This window comes from Oncorhynchus kisutch, linkage group LG29 (genome assembly GCF_002021735.2).
Source record: "Oncorhynchus kisutch isolate 150728-3 linkage group LG29, Okis_V2, whole genome shotgun sequence".
NCBI lineage: Eukaryota > Metazoa > Chordata > Actinopteri > Salmoniformes > Salmonidae > Oncorhynchus > Oncorhynchus kisutch.
Genome location: NC_034202.2, coordinates 14,492,400 through 14,515,468, shown reverse-complemented (window position 1 = coordinate 14,515,468; position 23,069 = coordinate 14,492,400). Strand labels below are relative to the sequence as shown.

At 41.8% G+C, this 23,069-nt stretch overlaps 1 protein-coding gene across 3 annotated transcripts in view; it reads left to right on the top strand.

Moving 5' to 3' along the window:
• The window catches only part of LOC109874284 (transitional endoplasmic reticulum ATPase-like), a 52,694-nt gene that overhangs the window by 3,272 nt on the left and 26,353 nt on the right, over positions 1–23,069 (top strand). Inside the window, exons 2-9 of one of the 3 annotated variants that reach the window (XM_031809488.1) lie at positions 1,851–1,884; positions 10,796–10,904; positions 11,111–11,283; positions 11,403–11,545; positions 14,935–15,065; positions 15,268–15,399; positions 16,217–16,319; positions 16,536–16,669. In XM_031809488.1, coding sequence (XP_031665348.1) covers positions 11,117–11,283; positions 11,403–11,545; positions 14,935–15,065; positions 15,268–15,399; positions 16,217–16,319; positions 16,536–16,669 — 810 coding nt within the window. In that variant the 5' untranslated portion in view covers positions 1,851–1,884; positions 10,796–10,904; positions 11,111–11,116. Of the gene's footprint in view, positions 1–1,847; positions 1,885–10,795; positions 10,905–11,110; positions 11,284–11,402; positions 11,546–14,934; positions 15,066–15,267; positions 15,400–16,216; positions 16,320–16,535; positions 16,670–23,069 lie in introns of all 3 variants that reach the window. The other 2 variants (XM_031809487.1, XM_020466131.2) reach the window with 2 other exon arrangements.

The window sequence follows — 23,069 nt, the reverse complement described above, 5'->3', positions numbered from 1 at the left end:
AAAGCAACTGCCCCATAATAGCTATTCTAAGTTTCTGTCTCTAGTCAGTAGGCACACATTTAACACACTTTTAACCCAACGAGACAGTTGATTAAAATGTTGGCACAGTATCCAATCAAAAACGCATCTTTTGACCAATGGGTCAAATGTTAATTGTTGGGTATTAGGGTCAAAATTAAACATTGGTTCTGGTGTTATACTTATTCCATGTATTTAATGTTGTATAGCAGCTTCTCAGAAACACAGACCACTTTATTTCATGAGGATAGGACTTACCATTGCTCAGATTCTTATTTTCATCTGATTGAAAAAGGTCGCAGACGGGTAAATAATCACTTGTTTGGAATTTTTTTTTGTCCAATATCTAAAGATAGGGTGGTCATATTAGTATGACATATTCAGGGCTGATGTAGAACACAGGTGATTAGAATAAAAGCAGAATATGCAAATTATGCACTTAATATACAAATAATGCAGTACGGAATACATAATTACATTAAGCCCACTAATTTAAGGTAGGGTGGCCATATTAACAACTAAGATGTATGGAATTGTTTTAAGAAGGTACTACCAAGGATCAGTTTGCTATTTGCTTTAGAATTTTAAGACCCCTTGAAGTATCCCCAAAAATATATAAAAAAATAATTTGATATATTATTTGGGGCCTTATTGCTATTAGCCAATACAAACGCATTGAATAACAGATTAACTACATGGAACAACAGATAGTCAGTCCCCCCCCCCACAAAGTGTCTGTCCTATACTGAACAGAAATATATGAATGCAGCATTTAAAGTGTTGGTTTCATGAGCTGAAATTGTCCATATGCAAGAAAAGCTTATTTCTCTCAAATGTTGTGCACAAATTTGTTTATATAGTGAGCATTTCTCCTTTGTCAAGATAATCCATTCACATGACAGCTGTGGCATATCAAGAAGCTGATTAAACAGCATGAGCTGCACCTTGTGCTGGGGACAATAGAAGGCCACTCTAAAATGTGCAGTTTTGTCACACAACAGAATGCCACAGATGTCAACTTTTGAGGGAGCATGCAATTGGCATGTTGACTGCAGGAATGTCCACCAGGGCTGTTGCCAGAGAATTTGTTTTTTTCTCTACCATAAGCCACCTTCAACATAATTTTAGAGAATTTAGTAGTGTGTCCAACCAGCCTCACAACTGCAGACCACGTGTAACCATGCCAACCCAGGACCTTCACAGCCGGCTTCTTTACCTGCGGGATGGTCTGAGAAGAGCCAACCAGACAGCTGATGAAACTGTGGGTTTGCACAACCGAAGAATTTCTGCACAAACTGTCAGAAACCTTCTCAGGGAAGCTTGTCTGCGTGCTCGTCGTCCTCACCAGGGTCTTGACCTGACCTCGGCGTTGTAACCAACTTCAGTGGGCAAATACACACCTTCGATGGCCACTGGCATGCTGGAGAAGTGTGCACTTCATGGATGAATCCTGTACCGGGTCAACCGTACCGGGCAGATGGCACACTGTGTGTATTAGAGGTCGATAGATGAATCGGAATGGCTGATTTCAAGTTTTCTTAACAATCGTAAATTGGTATTTTTGGAAACCGATTTGGCCGATTAAAAAAAATATATATATATAAAAAAATTATATATATTTTTTTCTTCATGTTTTACACCTTCATAAAGCAAGTCAGTTAAGAACACATTCTTATTTTCAATGACGGCCTAGGAACGGTGGGTTAACTGCCTTGTTCAGGGGCAGAACAACAGATTTTTACCTTGTCAGCTTGGGGATTCAATCTTGCAACCTTACAGTTTAACTAGTCCAACGCTCTAACCACCTGCCTCTCATTGCACTCCACGAGGAGCCTGCCTGTTACGTGAATGCAGTAAGAAGCCAAGGTAAGTTGCTAGCTAGCATTAAACTTATCTTATAAAAACAATCAATCATAATCACTAGCTAACTTCACATGGTTGATGATACTAGTTTATCTAGCGTGTCCTGCATTGCATATAATCGGTGTGCATTCGCGAAAAAGGACTGTCGTTGCTCCAACGTGTACCTAACCATAAACATCAATGCCTTTCTTAAAATCAATACACAAGTATATATTTTTAAACCTGCATATATATAGTCAATATTGCCTGCTAACATGAATTTATTTTAACAAGGTAAATTGTGTCCCTTCTCTTGCAGCAGTTTGGGCCGCCTGGCTCGTTGCGAACTGTGAAGACTATTTCTTCCGAACAAAGACAGCCAACTTTGCCAAACGGGGGATGATTTAACAAAAGCACATTTGCGAAAAAAGCACAATCGTATCACGACTGTACCTAACCATAAACACCAATTCCTTTCATAAAATCAATACACAGAAGTATATATTTTTAAACCTGCAAATTTTGCTAAAATAAATCCAGGTTAGCAGGCAATATTAACCAGGTGAAATTGTGTCACTTCTCTTGCGTTCATTGCACGTAGAGTCAAGGGTATATGCAACCGTTTGGGTCGCCTGGCTCTTTGCGAACTAATTTGCCAGAATGTTATGTAATTATCAAATCAAATCAAATCAAATTTATTTATATAGCCCTTTGTACATCAGCTGATATCTCAAAGTGCTGTACAGAAACCCAGCCTAAAACCCCAAACAGCAAGGTGTAGAAGCACGGTGGCTAGGAAAAACTCCCTAGAAAGGCCAATACCTAGGAAGAAACCTAGAGAGGAACCAGGCTATGTGGGGTGGCCAGTCCTCTTCTGGCTGTGCCGGGTGGAGATTATAACAGAACATGGCCAAGATGTTCAAATGTTCCTAAATGACCAGCATGGTCGAATAATAATAAGGCAGAACAGTTGAAACTGGAGCAGCAGCACAGTCAGGTGGAAGTTGAAACTGGAGCAGCAGCATGGCCAGGTGGACTGGGGACAGCAAGGAGTCATCATGTCAGGTAGTCCTGGGGCATGGTCCTAGGGCTCAGGTCCTCCGAGAGAAAGAAAGAGAAGGAGAGAATTAGAGAACGCACACTTAGATTCACACAGGACACCAAATAGGACAGGAGAAGTACTCCAGATATAACAAACTGACCCCAGCCCCCCGACACATAAACTACTGCAGCATAAATACTGGAGGCTGAGACAGGAGGGGTCAGGAGACACTGTGGCCCCATCCGAGGACACCCCCGGACAGGGCCAAACAGGAAGGATATAACCCCACCCACTTTGCCAAAGCACAGCCCCCACACCACTAGAGGGATATCTTCAACCACCAACTTACCATCCTGAGACAAGGCTGAGTATAGCCCACAAAGATCTCCGCCACGGCACAACCCAAGGGGGGGCGCCAACCCAGACAGGATGACCACAACAGTGAATCAACCCACTCAGGTGACGCACCCCCTCCAGGGACGGCATGAGAGAGCCCCAGCAAGCCAGTGACTCAATTATGACATTACATTGAAGGTTGTACAATGTAACAGCAATATTTAGACTTAGGGATGCCACCCGTTAGATAAAATACGGAACGGTTCCATATTTCACTGAAATAATACATGTTTTGTTTTCGAAATGATAGTTCCCGGATTCGACCATATTAATGACCAAAGGTCTATGATTTGATAGAGCTGTCTGACTGAGCGATGGTAGGCACCAGCATGCTCGTAAGCATTCATTCAAACAGTACTTTCGTGCGTTTTGCCAGCAGCTTGTCGCTGTGCTTCCAGCATTGAGCTGTTTATGACTTCAAGCCTATCAACTCCAGAGATTAGGCTGATGTAACCGATGTGAAATGGCTAGCTAGTTAGCGGGGTGTGCGCTAATAGCGTTTCAAACGTCACTCGCTCTGAGACTTGGAGTGGTTGTTCCCCTTGCTCTGAGCTGCGGCTTTTGTGGAGCGATGGGTAACGCTGCTTCGAGGGTGGCTGTTGTCGATGTGTTCCTGGTTCAAGCCCAGGTAGGGGCGAGGAGAGGGACGGAAGCTATACTGTTACACTGGCAATACTAAAGTGCCTATAAGAACATCCAATAGTCAAAGGTATATGAAATACAAATGGTATAGAGAGAAATAGTCCTATAAACACTATATTAACTACAACCTAAAACCTCTTACCTTGGAATCTAAAATTCTCATGTTAAAAGGAACCACCAGCTTTCATATGTGCTCATGTTCTGAGCAAGGAACTTAAACGTTAGCTTTCTTACATGGCACATTTTACATGGAACATATTGCACTTTTACTTTCTTCTCCAACACTTTGTTTTTGCATTATTTAAACCAAATTGAACATGTGTCATTATATATTTGAGGCTAAATAGATTTTATTGATGTATTATATTAAGTTAAAATAAGTGTTCATTCAGTATTGTTGTAATTGTCATTATTACAAATAAATAAATAAATTGTCCAATTAATCGGTATCAGCTTTTATGGTCCTCCAATAATCGGTATCGGCTTTGAAAAATCATAATCGGTCGACCTCTAGTAACAACACATCCTCAACACGGGGGCCCCTCAGGGGTGCATGCTCAGTCCCCTGCTGTACTCTCCTTCACTCGTTACTGCACGGCCAGGCACAACTCCAACACCATCATTAAGTTTGCCGATGACACAACAGTGATCACCGACAACGATGAGACAGCCTACAGGGAGGAGTTCAGAGACCTGACCGTGTGGTGCAAGGACAACAACCTCTCCCTCAATGTGATCAAGACAAAGGAGATGATTGTGAACTACAGGAAAAGGAGGACCGAGCATGCCCCGATTTATCATCAACGGGGCTATAATGGAGCAGGTTGAGAGCCAAGTTCCTTGGTGTCCACATCACCATCAAACTAACATGGTCCAAGCACACCAAGACAGTCGTGAAGAGGGCACAACAAAACCTATTCCCCCTCAGGAAACTGAAAAGATTTGGCATGGGTCCTCAGATCCTCAAAAGGTTTTACAGCTGAACCATCGAGAGCATCCTGACAGGTTGCATCACTGCATGGTATGGCAACTGCTCGGCCTCCGACCGCAAGGCACTACAGAGGATAGTGCGTACGGCCCAGTACATCACTGGGGCCAAGCGTCCTGCCATCCAGGACCTCTATACCAGGCGGTGTCAGAGGAAGATCTTAAAAATTGTTAGACTCCAGCCTTCCAAGTCAGACTGTTCTCTCTGCTACCGCATGATAAGCGGTACCGGAGTGCCACGTCTAGGTCCAAGAGGCTTCTAAACAGCTTCTACCCCCAAGCCATAAGACTCCTGAACAGCTAATCAAATGGCTACCCAGACTATTTTCACCCACTCCTACGCTGCTGCTACTTTCTGTTATCATCTATGCATAGCCACTTTCATAACCCTCCCTGCATGTACATAATGACTTCAACTACCTTGACACTGCGCATTGACACATTGACTCAGAACCGGTACCCCTGTATATAGCCCCGCTATTGTTATTTACGGCTGCTCTTTAATTATTAGTTTTTTTAATCTTTTACCTTTTCTCAGTATTTTCATAAAGCTGAATTGTTGGTTAAGGGCTTGTAAGTAAGCATTTCACTGTAAGTGTTGTATGTGACAATTAAAATCTGTAGTTTAGTATCCGCTTCATCGTTCTGCTTCATCACCTGTTTTGAGTTTTTGATTGTAAACGGGAATCGGGAGGATTGAGTTAGGGCCAGATTTGCCAAATGAAGGGAGAGAGAGAACTTTGCATGCGTCTCTGTGTGTGGAGTAAAGGTGATCTATTTTTTTACTAGTTGCACAAGTGACATGCTGGTAGAAATGAGGTAAAACAAATTTTTGTTTTCCTGCATTAAAATCACCGACCACTTGGAGCTCCACCTCTGGGTGAGATTTATTTCTGCTTCGCTTATGGCCCTATACAGCTTGTTGAATTTGGTCTTCGTGCCAGCATCAGTTTGTGGTGGTAAATGGACAGCTACTCAAAATATTGATGAAGTCTCTTGTTAAATATTATGGTCTGCAGCTTATCATGAGATATTCAAACTAAGGCGAGCAGGTCCTTGATACTTGCTTAATATTAGACCCACACCCCTCCCCTTGAGCTTACCTGACGCCGTCATCCTGTCCTGCCGATACATAGAAAAACCAGCTAGAATATTGTCCTTGTTTAGCCTCGTTTACAAGAAACATAGGATATTCCAGTTCTTCAGGTCCCATTGATAGTCTCAAACGGAGCGTGTCCAGTTTAATCTCCAGTGATTATACATTTGTCAATAGAACAGAGGGTAGAGACGGATTATTTACTCTCCGCCGTAGCTTCATCAGGGTACCTGCACATCGGCCTCTATTGCAGTGTCTTTCTCTTCCGAGTGTCTGGGGTTAGGGCCTGGTCTGGGGTTAGGGCCTGGTCTGGGGGTTGAGCAGTATGTCCTTTGCCGCAAACTCATTGAAGTAGAAATCTTCATCCAAATTAAGGCAACTGATGGCTGTTCTGATGTCCAGAAGATATTTTCAGGTGGTAGGAAACAATGGCGGAAACATTATGTCCGAAAAATGTTCAGATCAACGCAAAAAAAACACATCTGTTAAAAAGTTTTTGTAGATTTTAGGATGACCAAATCAATGGAAGCCAGAGGAAAAAAGTGGTCAGCTAGGCTGGATGCTGTGCGAGAGTTAAGGCTAACCGTTGAACTCATCTGTCTTCTCTAATCCGGATGACATAAAACAATATAGAGGTAAGAGATTTTGAGGCATGACATGTACTATTTTAGTATGCACTTTTTATATTAATGTGAAATTCCTTATCTCTGTGAAATGTCAATGGAGCACTGAGTGTACCGCAAGCTTTTTATTTTCGAAGCTTTATACATTTAATTCAGTTTGTCATGTTAATTTTGCTTTTTGCAACCTTGCGGAAACAACTTTGCAGACGATACACTGGGAGTCCAGGCTAGAGGTCGACCGATTAATCGGCAGAGCCAATTTCAAGTTTTCATAACAATCGGTAATCAGCATTTTTGGACACCGATTATGGCCGGTTACATTGCACTCCACGAGGATACTGCGTGGCAGGCTTACGCGAGTGCAGCAAGGAGCCAAGGTAAGTTGCTAGCTAGCATTAAACTTATCTTATAAAATCAATCAATCAATTTTCACACAATCACTAGTTAACTACACATGGTTGATGATATTACTAGTTTAACTAGCTTGTCCTGCGTTGCATGTAATCAATGCGGTGCCTGAACCAATGTACCTAACCATAAACATCTCAGTGCCTTTCTTAAAATCAATACACAAAGTATATACACTGCTCAAAAAAATAAAGGGAACACTTAAACAACACAATGTTTGAAATCAAACTGTCCACTTAGGAAGCAACACTGATTGACAATAAATTTCACATGCTGTTGTGCAAATGGACTAGACAACAGGTGGAAATTATAGGCAATTAGCAAGACACCCCCAATAAACGAGTGGTTCTGCAGGTGGTGACCACAGACCACTTCTCAGTTCCTATGCTTCCTGGCTGATGTTTTGGTCACTTTTGAATGCTGGCGGTGCTTTCAATCTAGTGGTAGCATGAGACGGAATCTACAACCCACACAAGTGGCTCAGGTAGTGCAGCTCATCCAGAATGGCACATCAATGCGAGCTGTGGCAAGAAGGTTTGCTGTGTCTGTCAGCGTAGTGTCCAGAGCATGGAGGCACTACCAGGAGACAGGCCAGTACATCAGGAGATGTGGAGGAGGGCAACAACCCAGCAGCAGGACCGCTACCTCCGCCTGTGTGCAAGGAGGAGCAGGAGGAGCACTGCCAGAGCCCTGCAAAATGACCTCCAGCAGGCCACAAATGTGCATGTGTCTGCTCAAACGGTCAGAAACAGACTCCATGTGGGGGGTATGAGGGCCCGACGTCCACAGGTGGGGGTTGTGCTTACAGCCCAACACCGTGCAGGACATTTGGCATTTGCCAGAGAACACCAAGATTGGCAAATTCGCCACTGGCGCCCTGTGCTCTTCACAGTTGAAGGCAGGTTCACACTGAGCACATGTGACCGAGTCTGGAGACGCCGTGGAGAACGTTCTGCTGCCTGCAACATCCTCCAGCATGACCGGTTTGGCGGTGGGTCAGTCATGGTGTGGGGTGGCATTTCTTTGGGGGGCCGCACAGCCCTCCATGTGCTCGCCAGAGGTAACCTGACTGCCATTAGGTACCGAGATGAGATCCTCAGACCCCTTGTGAGACCATATGCTGGTGGGGTTGGCCCTGGGTTCCTCCTAATGCAAGACGATGCTAGACCTCATGTGGCTGGAGTGTGTCAGCAGTTCCTGCAAGAGGAAGGCATTGATGCTATGGACTGGCCCGCCCGTTCCACAGACCTGAATCCAATTGAGCATATCTGGGAAATCATGTCTCGCTCCATCCCCCAACGCCACGTTGCACCACAGACTGTCCAGGAGTTGGCGGATGCTTTAGTCCAGGTCTGGGAGGAGATCCCTCAGGAGACCATCCGCCACCTCATCAGGAGCATGCCCAGGCGTTGTAGGGAGGTCATACAGGTACGTGGAGGCCACACACACTACTGAGCCTCATTTTGACTTGTTTTAAGGACATTACATCAAAGTTGGATCAGCCTATAGTGTGGTTTTCCACTTTAATTTTGAGTGTGACTCCAAATCCAGACCTCCATGGGTTGATAAATTTGATTTCCATTGATCATTTTTGTGATTTTTCAGCACATTCAAATATGTGAAGAAAAAAGTATTTAATAAGAATATTTCATTCATTCAGATCTAGGATGTGTTATTTTAGTGTTCCCTTTATTTGAGCAGTGTGTATAAATGCTTTTTTTGGTCCTCCAATAATTGGTATCGACGTTGAAAAATCATCAGTCGACCTCTTTTCCAGGCTGCATCACATCCGTCTGTGATTGGGTCCCATATGGCGGCACACAATTGGCCCAATAATAGTTTTTTTGGACTCAACAAATTGGGAGTCTGTGTATTGGTTGGACTCCCTGATTCCACGTGGAATTTTAAGAATTATTCTTCTCTTTTTAACGGAACCCGCCCGTTTAAACCTTAAGACATTTTGTGGTCTTCGAAGTTGTTTCCGTGGGTTGCAAAATTTGCATGACACAAGCTGAATTAAATGTAAAAGGCTTTGAAAATAAAAAGCTTGGTATATGCTCAGTGCTTGTTTTTGTGAGAAATCTTAAAAAAAAACAGGAATTTTGAATTAATTTGGAAAGTGCATATTAAAGTAGCCTACTAGATTTCATGTTTCAAAATCGATATCATCTTACCTTGATTGTTTTATGTCCCGCGGATTTGAGAAGAAAGATGCGTTCAACTGGAAAGTGAGCCTGTCAGGTAGGTAGTAGCCTTAATTCCCGCACAGAATTCAGCCTAGCTGACGCAATGCAATGTTTTTTCTTTGGCCTCCAAGCAGTGAAGTTAGATAAAAAAACAAAGTAGATACAAATGCACCTTATGGAACAGCGGGGACTGTGAAGCAACACCAACAGGCATAAGCACATACACACACAATAACAACATAGCCACTATACACACACGCACACATGGATTTTGTGTTGTAGAGTAGGGGCCTGAGGGAGCACACTTAATGTGTTGTGACATCTGTTCTGAATGTATTGTAATGTTACTTGATGTTTTTATAATTGTATAACTGCCTTAATTTTGCTGGAGCCCAGGAAGAGTAGCTGCTGCCCTGGTCACCCTAATCCTGACCATCCTACCGTACAAGGGTATAAACTCTAATACATTTTGCACGGATTATGATAGAGACATGAGGATTTGACCATTGGTTTCTTAGAGGATTACAATACACAATTTACATTATTTGACCCTTTTAGTAAAAAAAATGTGGACACCCTATACATTTTCATGTTTAAAGCATATTGATTCAATTGTTTTAAAGATGGGGAGAGGTCCATCTGTGATAGAGATGCTCAGCATTTCTAACACCACAGTCAACCAAACAAGTCTTACAGGCTCTAGTTTGATCTAATCATAACTATTCCCCATTGGTATGGTCAAGTGCTGCAAAGAAGGACCTAGAGAAACTGCAGCTGGCCCAGAAGAGAGCAGCACGCCTTGCCCTTCAATGTACACAGAGTGCTAATATCAATAGTATGCTCGTCGGTCTCTTGGCTCAAAGTAGGGGAGAGATTGACTGCATGCATCAATTCTTGTTTTTGTGAGAAATGTATGTGTTAAATTCCAAATAGTCTGAAATTAGCTTATAGCTTATAGCTCTGACAGACGTACTTACCCCCACCAGACATGCCACCAGGGGTCTCTTCACAGTCTCTAGGTCCAGAATAAATTCAAGAAAATTTACAATATTATATAGAGCCAATGTTGCATGGAACGCCCTTCCATCTCATATAGCGCAAGTGAACAGCAAACCTGGTTTTAAAACAAATAAAGCAACACATCAAGGCAGAACAGCTCTCCCCCATGTGACCTCATTTTTGTGTGTATGTACTGACATGTATGTGTAACTAATAGATGCGTGCACACACACGCACTGTAACACACACGCACACATTACTATTATTTTAGTCATTTTTTTTATGTAAGTCTGAAATGTTTGTGTCAATGTTTTAAATGTATGTGAGTTGTCTTTAATGTATTTCTCGTTATGTGTTGGGGCCCAGAAAGACTAGCGGTCACCATTGGCGTCGACTTATTTGGATCCTATCTGAATAAAGAAACGCGTTTGTCTCTTAGACAGCTAGCTGACTGTTGGAAATTTCTGATGTCTATATATTCCCAGGTTCAATGTATTTTGAAGTATGTTACATCTTGCCATCATATAAATTTGCAATCTCTTTGATTTTCCCTCAGATCGAAAAATGATCTATCCACAGCGATTTTAAAGCAGAAGACCAGGCCCAACCGGTTGGTTGTGGATGAATCTCTCAATGAGGACAACAGTGTGGTTTCTCTGTCTCAGGTGAGGCATTGGTGGTGCGAATGAATGGGGCAGGGACATTTTAGTGAACCCCTTGCCTGCACCGAGTACTACAATATTTTTTCACCAGTAACTCACTCATTCATGTTGTGCAGGTTGTATTACAGTTATATTCCCTGTTCAAGGTTGTATACTATATCAGTAGGATTCCCGTGTCTGACTAATTCCTCTTTCCTGCCCCACGCTAGGCAAAGATGGATGAGTTGCAGCTGTTCAGGGGAGACACAGTGCTGATGAAAGGAAAGAAGAGACGGGAGACCGTATGCATCGTGCTCTCTGACGACACCTGCTCCGACGAGAAGGTCCGCATGAACAGAGTGGTCCGCAACAACCTGAGAGTCCGCCTGGGAGATGTCATCAGGTGAGATAGAACTGGAGAACTTTGGCATCAGTGCAGTATGATGTGGGGAACCAGACCGCTGCTCCTTCATACTGTACAGTAAAGCCATGGCATAATTAGTTCCTTTTGTGATCACACAGTATTCAGCCCTGCCCAGATGTGAAGTACGGGAAACGGATCCATGTTCTGCCCATCGATGACACTGTAGAGGGGATCACAGGGAACCTGTTTGAGGTCTACCTCAAGCCCTACTTCCTGGAGGCCTACAGGCCCATCAGGAAAGGTAACTGATTCAGAGGATAACATGGGGTGTTTTCAGTAGGCACCAAATGCGAGAAAATGTTTAACCTGTCTAGGACCGTTCCGCTAGCTGAACCCCCCCCCCCCCCCCTGCAACAGCCAGTGAAAGTGCAGGGCGCCAAATTCAAAACAACAAAAATCTCATAATTAAAATTCCTCAAGCATACAAGTATTTTACACAATTTTAAAGATACAATTCTCGTTAATCCAGCCACAGCGTCTGATTTCAAAAAGGGTTTACAGCGAAAGCACCACAAACGATTATGTTAGGTCACCACCAAGCCATTTTTCCAGCCAAAGAGCGGAGTCACAAAAAGCAGAAATAAAGAAAATTATTCACTAACCTTTGATCTTCATCAATGACACTCATAGGACTTCATGTTACACAATACATGTATGTTTTGTTTGATAAAGTTAATATTTATATAAAAAAATCGGAGTTTACATTGGCGTGTTACATTCAGTAGTTCTAAAACATGCGGTGATTGTGTAGAGAGCCACATCAAATTACAGAAATATTCATAATAAACATTGATAAAGATACAACTATTATACATGGAACTTTAGATAAACTTCTCCTTAATGCCGCCGCTGTGTCAGATTTCAAAAACCTTTACGAAGAAAGCAAACCATGCAATAATCTGAGTACAGCCTTTAGACAACAAAGCAGCCAAAAAGATACTCAGAAATAGCATTTTAAATATTCACTTACCTTTGATCTTCATCAGAATGCACTCCCAGGAATCCCAGTTCCACCATAAATGTTTGATTTGTTCGATAATATCCATCAGTTATGTCCAAATATCTTCTTTTGTTAGGGCGTTTGGTAAACAAATCCAAAAGCAGGTCGCGCCGAACATCGGAAGAAAAGTTTAAAAAGTTCCGTTACAGCCCGTAGAAACATGCCAAACTAAGTATTGAATCAATCTTTAGGATGTTTTTAACAGAAAACTTAATGTTCCAACCGGACAATTCCTTTGTCTGTACAAATGAAGTGGAACGTAGCTACCTTTCACGTGAGCGCGCCAGACCGAGGCTGTGGTACTCTGCCAGACCACTCACTCAAAGAGCTTGGCTTTTCAGAGCCGATCATTAAGAGTATCTCTACCACTCCTGCTGTCTCTAGAGAGTTGAAAACAGCAGGTCTGGGACAGGTAGCACGTCCGGTGACCAGGTCAGGATTCCATAGCCGCAGGCAGAACAGTTGAAACTGGAGCAGCAGCACGGCCAGGTGGACTGGGGACAGCAAGGAGTCATCATGCCAGGTAGTCCTGAGGCATGGTCCTAGGGCTCAGGTCCCCCGAGAGAGAGAATGAGAGAGAGCATACTTAAATTCACACAGGACACCGGATAAGACAGAAGTACTCCAGATATAACAAACTGACCCTAGCCCCCCGACACATAAACTACTGCAGCATAAATACTGGAGGCTGAGACAGGAGGGGTCAGGAGACACTGTGGCCCGATAATACCCCCGGACAGGGCCAAACCGGGATAACCCCACCCACTTTGCCGAAGCACAGCCCCACACCACTAGAGGGATATCTTCAACCACCAACTTACCATCCTGAGACGAGGCCGAGTATAGCCCACAAAGATCTCCACCACTGCACAACCCAAGGGGGGGCTCCAACCCAGACAGGAAGATCACATCAGTGACTCAACCCACTCAAGTGACGCACCCCTCCTAGGGACAGCATGAAAGAGCACCAAGCCAGTGACTCAGCCCCTGTAATAGGGTTAGAGGCAGAGAATCCCAGTGGAAAGAGGGGAACCGGCCAGGCAGAGACAGCAAGGGTGGTTCGTTGCTCCAAAGCCTTTCCCTTCACCTTCACACTCCTGGGCCAGACTAATCTTAATCATATGACCCACTGAAGAGCTGAGTCTTCAGTAAAGACTTAAAGGTTGAGACAGAGTCTGCGTCTCTCACATGGGTAGGCAGACCATTCCATAAAAATTGAGCTCTATAGGAGAAAGCTCTGCCTCCAGCTGTTTGCTTAGAAATTATAGGGACAATTAGGAGGCCTGCGTCTTGTGACCGTAGTGTACGTGTAGGTATGTTCGGCAGGACCAAATCCGAGAGATCGGTAGGAGCAAGCCCATGTAATGCTTTGTAGGTTAGCAGTAAAACCTTGAAATCAGCCCTTGCCTTGACAGGAAGCCAGTGTAGGGAGGCTAGCACTGGAGTAATATGATCAAATTTTTTGGTTCTAGTCAGGATTCTAGCAGCCTTATTTAGCACTAACTGAAGTTTATTTAGTGCTTTATCCGGGTAGCCGGAAAGTAGAGCATTGCAGTAGTCTAACCTAGAAGTAACAAAAGCATGGATTAATTTTCCTGCATCATTTTTGGACAGAAAGTTTCTGATTTTTGCAATGTTACGTAGATGGAAAAAAGCTGTCCTTGAAACAGTCATGATATGTCGTTAAAAGAGAGATCAGGGTCCAGAGTAACGCCAAGGTCCTTCAAAGTGTTATTTGAGATGACTGTACAACCATTAAGATTAATTGTCAGATTCAACAGAAAATCTCTTTGTTTCTTGGGGCCTAGAACAAGCATCTCTGTTTTGTCAGAGTTTAAAAGTAGAACGTTTGCAGCCATCCACTTCCTTATGTCTGAAACACAGGCTTCTAGCGAGGGCAATTTTGGGGCTTTACCATGTTTCATTGAAATGTACAGCTGTGTGTCATCCGCATAGCAGTGAAAGTTAACATTATGTTTTCGAATGAGATCCCCCAAGAGGTAAAATATATAGTGGTCCTAAAACGGAACCTTGAGGAACACGGAAATGTACAGTTGATTTGTCAGAGGACAAAGCATTCACAGAGACAAACTGATATCTTTCCGACAGATAAGATCTAAACCAGGCCAGAACTTGTCCTTGTAGACCAATTTGGGTTTCCAATCTCTCCAAAAGAATGTGGTGATCGATGGTATCAAAAGCAGCAAGGTCTAGGAGCACGAGGACCGATGCAGAGAGAAATGTACTAATTATATGCATATTCTAGCTTTTTACGGCTGAGTAGCAGGCAGCTTAATTTGGGCACGTTTTTATCCAAGCTACCCAATACTGCCCCCTACCCCAAAGAAGTTAAGGTACTTCCTCCACCTGAACTTGACCCTGTACTACAGATGTTCTTCTGTGTTATGGTTATGGTCAAAAACATGTTGCAATGGAAATCTAAAGTGTTTCTTATTGGACAAGTCCAGGTCGTCCATACCTGTTTCGGTCTGTTTTCATCCGTTTAGTGTGTAACGAACTTGAAGCTATGTCTTTGCCAGCAGATTATAACTTTGAAAAAAATTAAAAGGTCAAGCTAAGGTCAGGGTCTTGGGGACCTGGTTTAATGTGAAGTCTCTGTTGTTTTGTAGGGGACATTTTCCTGGTGAGGGGAGGCATGCGTGCGGTGGAGTTCAAGGTAGTGGAGACGGATCCCAACCCCTACTGCATCGTGGCCCCAGACACTGTCATCCACTGTGAGGGCGAGCCCATCAAACGAGAGGTAGGGGCTACATCCAGGCTTCAGTTGGAACTTGTGCATGAGAGCAGGTTGACTTTAAAGCTGTAGTTTTCAGAGATGTGATTTTTCTCGATCATTCAGGAATTCCAGATTTTCTGATCATAGAAAGCATACGAAGAAATAGTTATCTGTAGCCTTTCCCTCTCCTTTCTATGCTTTAACAACCACGTACCTCTGTGTTCAGGATGAGGAGGAGTCTCTGAATGAGGTTGGCTATGATGACATTGGGGGTGTGAGGAAGCAGCTGGCCCAGATTAAGGAAATGGTGGAGCTGCCCCTGAGACACCCAGCACTGTTCAAGGCCATCGGCGTCAAGGTGAACTAAATACACCACCTCTCATTAGGCTTGGGCAGTATACCGTGTACTGGGGTATTTGGAAATAACCAAGGGATGGTTTTTTCAATACCGTTGAAACAATTTATTTTAAGTTTTTCAATACATTTGTATATTTTTTGCTATTTTGAGAGTAAATACCTGCAGTCAACTTGTGCAGTATGTTAGGAGATAATGCAGATCGCGTTCTTCATTTCACCTGTCACATTATGAAGCTTACCGTAGTTCCCCAGAACAGTTGACCCAGTCACGTGTTTGTAAATATGGGAGAAAGCGAGTTCAGCGGTGTATTGACAGGTGTCACGTTTTATATTGAAAGTATGGTGTTTATTTATATATATTTTTAAAATATAATATAGTAATCAGGCACGAGCAACTATAGTTTTCCTTTGCAGAAAATACATTAGTGCAATAGCATTCGGCAGAAAATACAATATATATGTATAATTTTAGGACCTGTCTTTGCAATTTGTTTATTTTCCGTCTGTGTTTATTTTCCGTCTAGCTAGCCTCCATGGAAATTCGCTATTACTTGTGCCAATTTTGTCAGCATTCTGGTAATAGAGTCCAAATGGGCTTTTTTGTGTTTTTTGCACCCCCTTGTGTATTAAACCGGTAATACCGTAAATCCCGGGATGAGATATGAAAATCTGGATACCCAACCCTATCTCTCATCATTCACCTCAAACCTCATGGACAAGATTAGATCAAAGATAAATAAGTAAACAGTTTTTGTTTTTTATTATGTTGTATGTGATAATGCAAATAATAAAAAAGGTAATTCAATTGTTAATTCCAGCCTCCAAGGGGTATCCTGCTGTATGGACCCCCTGGAACAGGAAAGACACTGATTGCACGTGCCGTGGCCAACGAGACCGGAGCCTTCTTTTTCCTTATCAATGGTGAGACTGAGCAACAATACCTATTTTTGTTATTTTTCATTGTGTTTCAATTGTCATTGCATTAAGTGAATAGAAATTCCATTCAAGAGCAAAAAAATGTTTTAATTGTACTTTCAATGTAACTGACTTGAATTGGAATTAATTGACCAACTCCGTTTAGTGACGGTCAGGAAAAAGTTAACTACTAGTTGAACTTTTGCCTGCTAAATGTTTCAGGGCCTGAGATCATGAGTAAATTGGCTGGAGAGTCTGAGAGTAACCTGAGGAAGGCCTTTGAGGAGGCTGAGAAGAATGCCCCCGCCATCATCTTCATTGACGAGCTGGACGCCATTGCACCAAAAAGAGAAAAGGTGGGCTCACGTCTTCTGATACAGTTTCCTTCCCATCCTCTATATAGGTGTTCTTCCTTCCTACTCCGGAGTCATGTTCATTAGGGAGAAAAGTTTAAGTGAAACGGGAAGATACATTTTTGAACATTGTCCCCTACTGAACGTGACTCTGGAAGCCCACAGGGTGTGTAGGCATTTTTTTGTAGCCCAGCACAAACTTCTTTAGTTGAATCGTGTGTGGTTGCATGCCCGGTGGGTCTCAAGGAACAGGATTGAATGGCACTGCAGTAATTCCTTGCACATATGCTGACCATGACGCTTGCTGCCTACAGTTTTCTTTGTCTGATTTTTCAACATTTTGTTACGTTACAGCCTTATTCTAAAATTGATTCAATTAATTGTTTTCCTCATCAATCTACATACAATACAACATAATGACACAGAAAAAACAGTTAAAAAAAAAGTTTTTAAATGTTTGCAATGTATAAATACCTGAATTATTCAGACCCTTTGCTATGAGACTCAAAATTGAGCTCAGGTGTATCTAGGGCTAGGTAGCGAAACCCGGTATTAAACGGGCCCCGGGGATAAATTATGAAAGACCGTAGAATCAATAAGCTCCGACGTTATCGGTTCTGCTTTCGGTAGAAATTAAGAAATTAAGAGAAATTAAGAAATTAAGAAAATACATTTCCTATTTATTATTGCTACATAAACGTTATCTTGCACATTTTATCTCACCAACCGTTTCTAATTTGCAATAAGAATAAGACATTTGTCTATGATGCATTTTCACTATTCCCAATCCAGAAGATATAGCTCTCTCGTGCAAAGCCTGTCTCTCTCACGCTACAGCACACACACAAGAAAGACCATGCTCTTAATTAGTGACAATGGCGGAGAGAGCTAAACGTTCAAAAGTGTGGTTACACTTCACCAGAGTCAATGCCACAGGTGCAACAATACTTTTGCTCGTGTTCCCGCCCTTCCAAGCAATCTGTCCAAACATCTATCGAAGGTGCATAATGTACAGGCAGAGAAATGCACAGTTTGACTGCCTAGCTCGTTGTTCGTCTCTTGTTGCCCGATCTACGATAGGTATGTATGCTAGCAGCCTAGAGCCCACACATGGAGTTAACTAAATTATGCGAACATGGCTTCATGATCCAAAGTACCCATTAGCCAGCTGATTGTTTAGCTATGGGTGCGTCCATAAATTCAACCACCCATATAAAGATTTTAAAACTTTTTTGTTAAAGTTGCAGCTACAATGAACCAACCCACTCCCTCTAATACCGCTGGTCCAAGCCAAAGACAAGCCCAAAGCCCCTTCACGCTAGCAGCTAGTGGGAGGATGAATGAGTTCCATCTAGCTGTGACCAAGTTCATAGTGAAAGGCCTACACACCCTTTTGCAACAGTGGAGTTCAAGGACTTTAGGTAACGGTCTGTCAGTATACAGTTGAAGTCGGAAGTTTACATACACTTAGGTTGGAGTCATTGAAACGTTTTCAACCACCACAAATTTCTTGTTAACAAACTATAGTTTTGGCAAGTCGGTCAGGACATCTACTTTGTGCAAGACACACGTAATATTTCCAACAATTGTTTACAGACAGATGATTTTACTTATAATTCACTGTATCACAATTCCAGTGGGTCAGAAGTTTACATACACTAAGTTGACTGTGCCTTTAAACAGCTTGGAAAATTCCAGGAAATTATGTCATGACTTTAGAAGCTTCTGATAGGCTAATTGACATCATTTGAGTCAATTGGAGGTGTACCTGTGGATGTATTTCAAGGCCTACCTTCAAACTCAGTGCCTCTTTGCTTGACATCATGGGAAAATCAACAGAAATCAGACAAGACCTCAGAAAAAAAAAAATGCAGAAAGTGCAAATCAATCCCAGAACAACAGCAAAGGACCTTGTGAAGATTCTGGAGGAAACAGGTAAAAAAAAGTATCTACATGCACAGTGAAACAAGTCCTATATTGACATAACCTGAAAGGCCGCTCAGCAAGGAAGAAGCTACCGCTCTAAAATCTCCATAAAAAAGCCAGACTACGGTTTGCAACTGCACATGGGGACAAAGATGAAACTTTTTGGAGAAATGTCCTCTGGTCTGATGAAACAAAAATAGAACTGTTTGACCATTATGGCCATTGTTATCTCAAGACATCAGTTAAAGCTTGGTCGCAAATGGGTCTTCCAAATGGACAATGACCCAAGCATACTTCCAAAGTTGTGGAAAAATGGCTTAAGGACAACAAAGTCAAGGTATTGGAGTGGCTATCACAAAGGCCTGACCTCAATCCTACAGAAAATTTGTGGACAGAACTGAAAAGTGTGTGCGAGCAAGGAGGCCTACAAACCTGACTCTGTTACACCAGCTGTGTCAGGAGGAATGGGCCAAAATTCACCCAACTTATTGTTTGAAGCTTGTGGAAGGCTACCTGAAACATTTGGCCAAAGTTAGACAATTTAAAGGCAGTGCTACCAAATACTAATTGAGTGTATGTAAACTTCTGACCCACTGAGAATGTGATTAAAGAAATAAAAGCTGAAATAAATAATTCTCTATTATTCTGATGTTTCACATTCAAATAACGTGGTGATCCTAACTAACCCAATATGTAATTTTTACTAGGATTAAATGTCAGGAATTGTGAAAAACAGAGTTTACATACACCTTAGCCAAATACATTTAAACTTCTGACTTAAACTGTATATTGAGTGTAGTATAGTAGAGTGTAGTATAGTAGTAGTAAGGGTTGTATGTTAGTCCCGTCACTCCACAATACACAACACAATAATTCAATAATGATAGGTAGATGGGCAAGGAACTCAACCCCAAATATACCCCTCCCTCCAGGAGTTACCTCAGACACATTCATTCCTGCCTGGTATGGTGTAGAAAAGGCCAATGTGATCGCTGAGCTAAAGGACGTGCCAAAGCTGGCGATCACATCAGACGGGTGGACCAGCCTCTGTCAGGACCACTATCTCACTGTTAGTTCACTGCACAAGCCAGGGCAGTGTAAAACAGAAGGTCCTCCACACCAGTGTACAAATCGCAAAATGGTGAAAACACGTTTGGAACAGACCTATATTGCAGCTATTACCAAGAAAGGCAATTGCATACTGTAAGCCTGCCCAACAAATGACAGCAATAGGTTAATGTTATTTATTTTACAACAGGCCTTAAACTAAATACGGAGTGCACAATTTAAAAAAAGACAGTTCTAACTTAATTTAGCCAACACAAAAATTTGAACAAAATTTAACTTTTTGCATAGGCTATTTAAAGGACAGGTTTAGATTATTAAATAGGCCTACAACAATAATGAATAAACAATTGATAATAAATACTAAATAAATAAATATGGTAGAAAGTTGCATCAAATCTGAAAAGTGAGTTGCAAACCGTCCATTTGGCCTCACCCAACGTTCTTCTCATCTTTGTCCTACAATATTAAAACTCGTTCCAGAGAAAATTCCCCTTGTTAGCTTGTTTTCACAATACTCTTTCTTCTTTAACTTTTTGTTTTACTTCAATGAATAAGGACTCCATCTTCGCAATCAACAGTAGCCTAGGCCCAGGCTCCTTTTTCCTTTTCTTTTCTCCCTCCCAGCAGGGGCACATGAGGTGAGCAGTCAGAACCAGTTTCAGCTGGACATAAGCTATATGTTTTATTGAGTTTCAATTGACTGACACCGATAACAAGCTTGCGCCGTTCTCATCACACAAACACCAAATTAACAGAGGACAGGTCTAATCGGGTCCAGTTGGTAAATACATTTTAATTACACATTACCCGTGGCAATTATATCATACCCAAACCAGATCAGAGATAAAAGTCTGAATTGACCTCCGAATTCCGGGGCTGTTGCATCCGTGAAGACCTCTAGTTTAGGGCAAACACAACACATCACTGAGTACTGCATTATGTTATGGGTATGCTTGTCATCGGTAAGGACTAGGGAGGTTTGTAGGATAAAAATAAATGGAATAGAGCTAAGCACAGGCAAAATCCTAGAGGAAAGCCTGGTTCAGTCTGCTTTCCAAAAGACACTGGGAGACAAATGCACCTTTCAGCAGGACAATAACCTAAAACACAAGGCCATATATGCACTGTAGTTGCTTACCAAGACCACATTGAATGTTCCTTAGTGGCCTAGTTAGTTTAAACTTAAATTGGCTTGAAAATATATGGCAAGTCTTGAAAATGTCTGTCTAGCACTGATCAACAACCAACTAGACAGATCTTGAAGAATTGTTTAAAGAATAATGTACAATCTAGGTGTACAAAGCACTTAGACTCACAGTTATAATCGCTGCCAAAGGTGATTCTAAAATGTATTGACTCAGGGTTGTGAATACTTATGTAAATTAAGATATATTTCATTTTCAATAATTGTGCAAGAATGTCTAAAAACGTGGTCACTTTGTCATTATGGTTTATTGTTTAATATGTTTTTAAATCCATATTTAATTTAGGCTGTAACAACAATGTGGAATAAGTGAAGGGGTATGAATACTTTCTGAAGGTACTGTAAAGAACCTTTCTGAATGGAAATGGAAGCTGATTCCGACCCAAGTTAAGCGCACGTAAATGGGACGTAATTCCCTTACTGCACTTTTCCCTTTATGCGCATTCTGATCTTTGACTTAAGCATGAGAATAGCGCGCAATTATTTGGGGGTGGAGATCAAATAAATAAAGGTGTGGAGGAGGTGTCTACAGACTCCGCATTCTGACCTTGACTTATTTCCACCACCTTTACGCGTGAGGAAACCATGAGTAAGGTGGAAGTGAAAAAAGCATCTTTATTTTTTTCAGATCGAAATAACAATAAGATCTATCGATAAGAGCTAGGTAAATGAGTAATCCATTTTGGTTAAGGAAATTGTAAATATAAATTACACTTTTAGATATATTTGACCTTAATCTATTTACACGTGAAACCGTAATATGGCAGAAACGGAAGCATATCAACTTTCCCACAGTAAAGTTTATGAAATGCTGTGCCATTGTGCAGAATTGTTATTGTACAACCTTTTTAATTTGCAGGGATGGGCACTCTCGAATGTCTTAATTATAGACTACCCCAAATTTCTCTTTCCTCTTTCTATCACGTTAGTTATTAGCCACTATCAGTATCGACCATCAGTAGGCCAAATAACAACACACATATATAAATGTGGTTGTTGCTGAGGGTCATTAGTAACAGTTGACAGTTGATGATTATATATATATATATATATATACTTAATTTGCTTCCTCTGTAAACGCAGTCATGGCCATGTGGTTGTTGCTGAGGGTCATTAGTAACAGTTGATGATTATTGGCAGTTCAATATGTAGACTAATGAAATCGTTATGGAGTGGCGCGCGGACCAAGCCGTAACAGTTTGACCCCAACTCGTGGCGTAATAATTGGCTGTGTCATCACAAAGTTCCATGGTTAATGCAGGCAATAGATGAGGGTGTAGCCTACTATTATTGTACACTAGTCTCCCTAATTATAATTCTATATACACTAATCTTCCAACATTACCTTGGGTTGAAGAACTGAATGTGGCAATTATCAGAATGAATCAAACCTCAGTTTTCTTTCTTTTGTGGATAAAGGCTCACCTGTTTTTTTATGATTTGTAAACCCTTTTTTTTAATCTACCAAATTGATGTTGAAACAGAGACAAATATGCATATATTTAGATGGCTTTCTTTAATTGGTCCTTAATATTCTGAACCCGTTTTCTCTATACATTTTATTGAGTTGACTAAATTCAAACTAAAAGGTATACCGTATTTAAAGGGATGTCTTAAGATAAATGTACTGAAAACCCTATTGAATGAAAACTGTTGGCCAGCAAGTGGGAGGGTTTTCAGCAGTTTAATTACATTTATTCAGTGCGCACAAGGGAAACCACCCATGCGAATCCCGTTAAGCACCTTCACAAGGTAAGTCTGAATACCAACTACTGAGAAGTGAGTAGGAAAGGCCTAGGTTCACTTTGGCCGCCTATATAGCCTAATATATAGGCGGTGAGTTTAAATGTGATGTGATTACTTTGGCTTAAATTAATAAATTTTTGCACCGATGATTGTAAATGTAAAAAACAGGCAGAGAAATAAATACATTTGTTCATTCACACAACGATCCCACAGATCCGTCAGTAGCAGTGAGCGGCCTGTCACTGGCATTGTCCCAGATAACAATTTATACTGAACAAAGTGTTGATCCCAGAATTATCCATATGGACAAAAATCTTATTTCTCAGTGTTGTGCACAAATTTGTTTACATCCCTGTTAGTGAAATGTTTTCCTTTGCTAAGATAATCCATTCACCTGAGGTGTGGTATATCAAGAGGCTGATTTAAACCGCATGGCCATTACACAGGTGTACCTTGTGC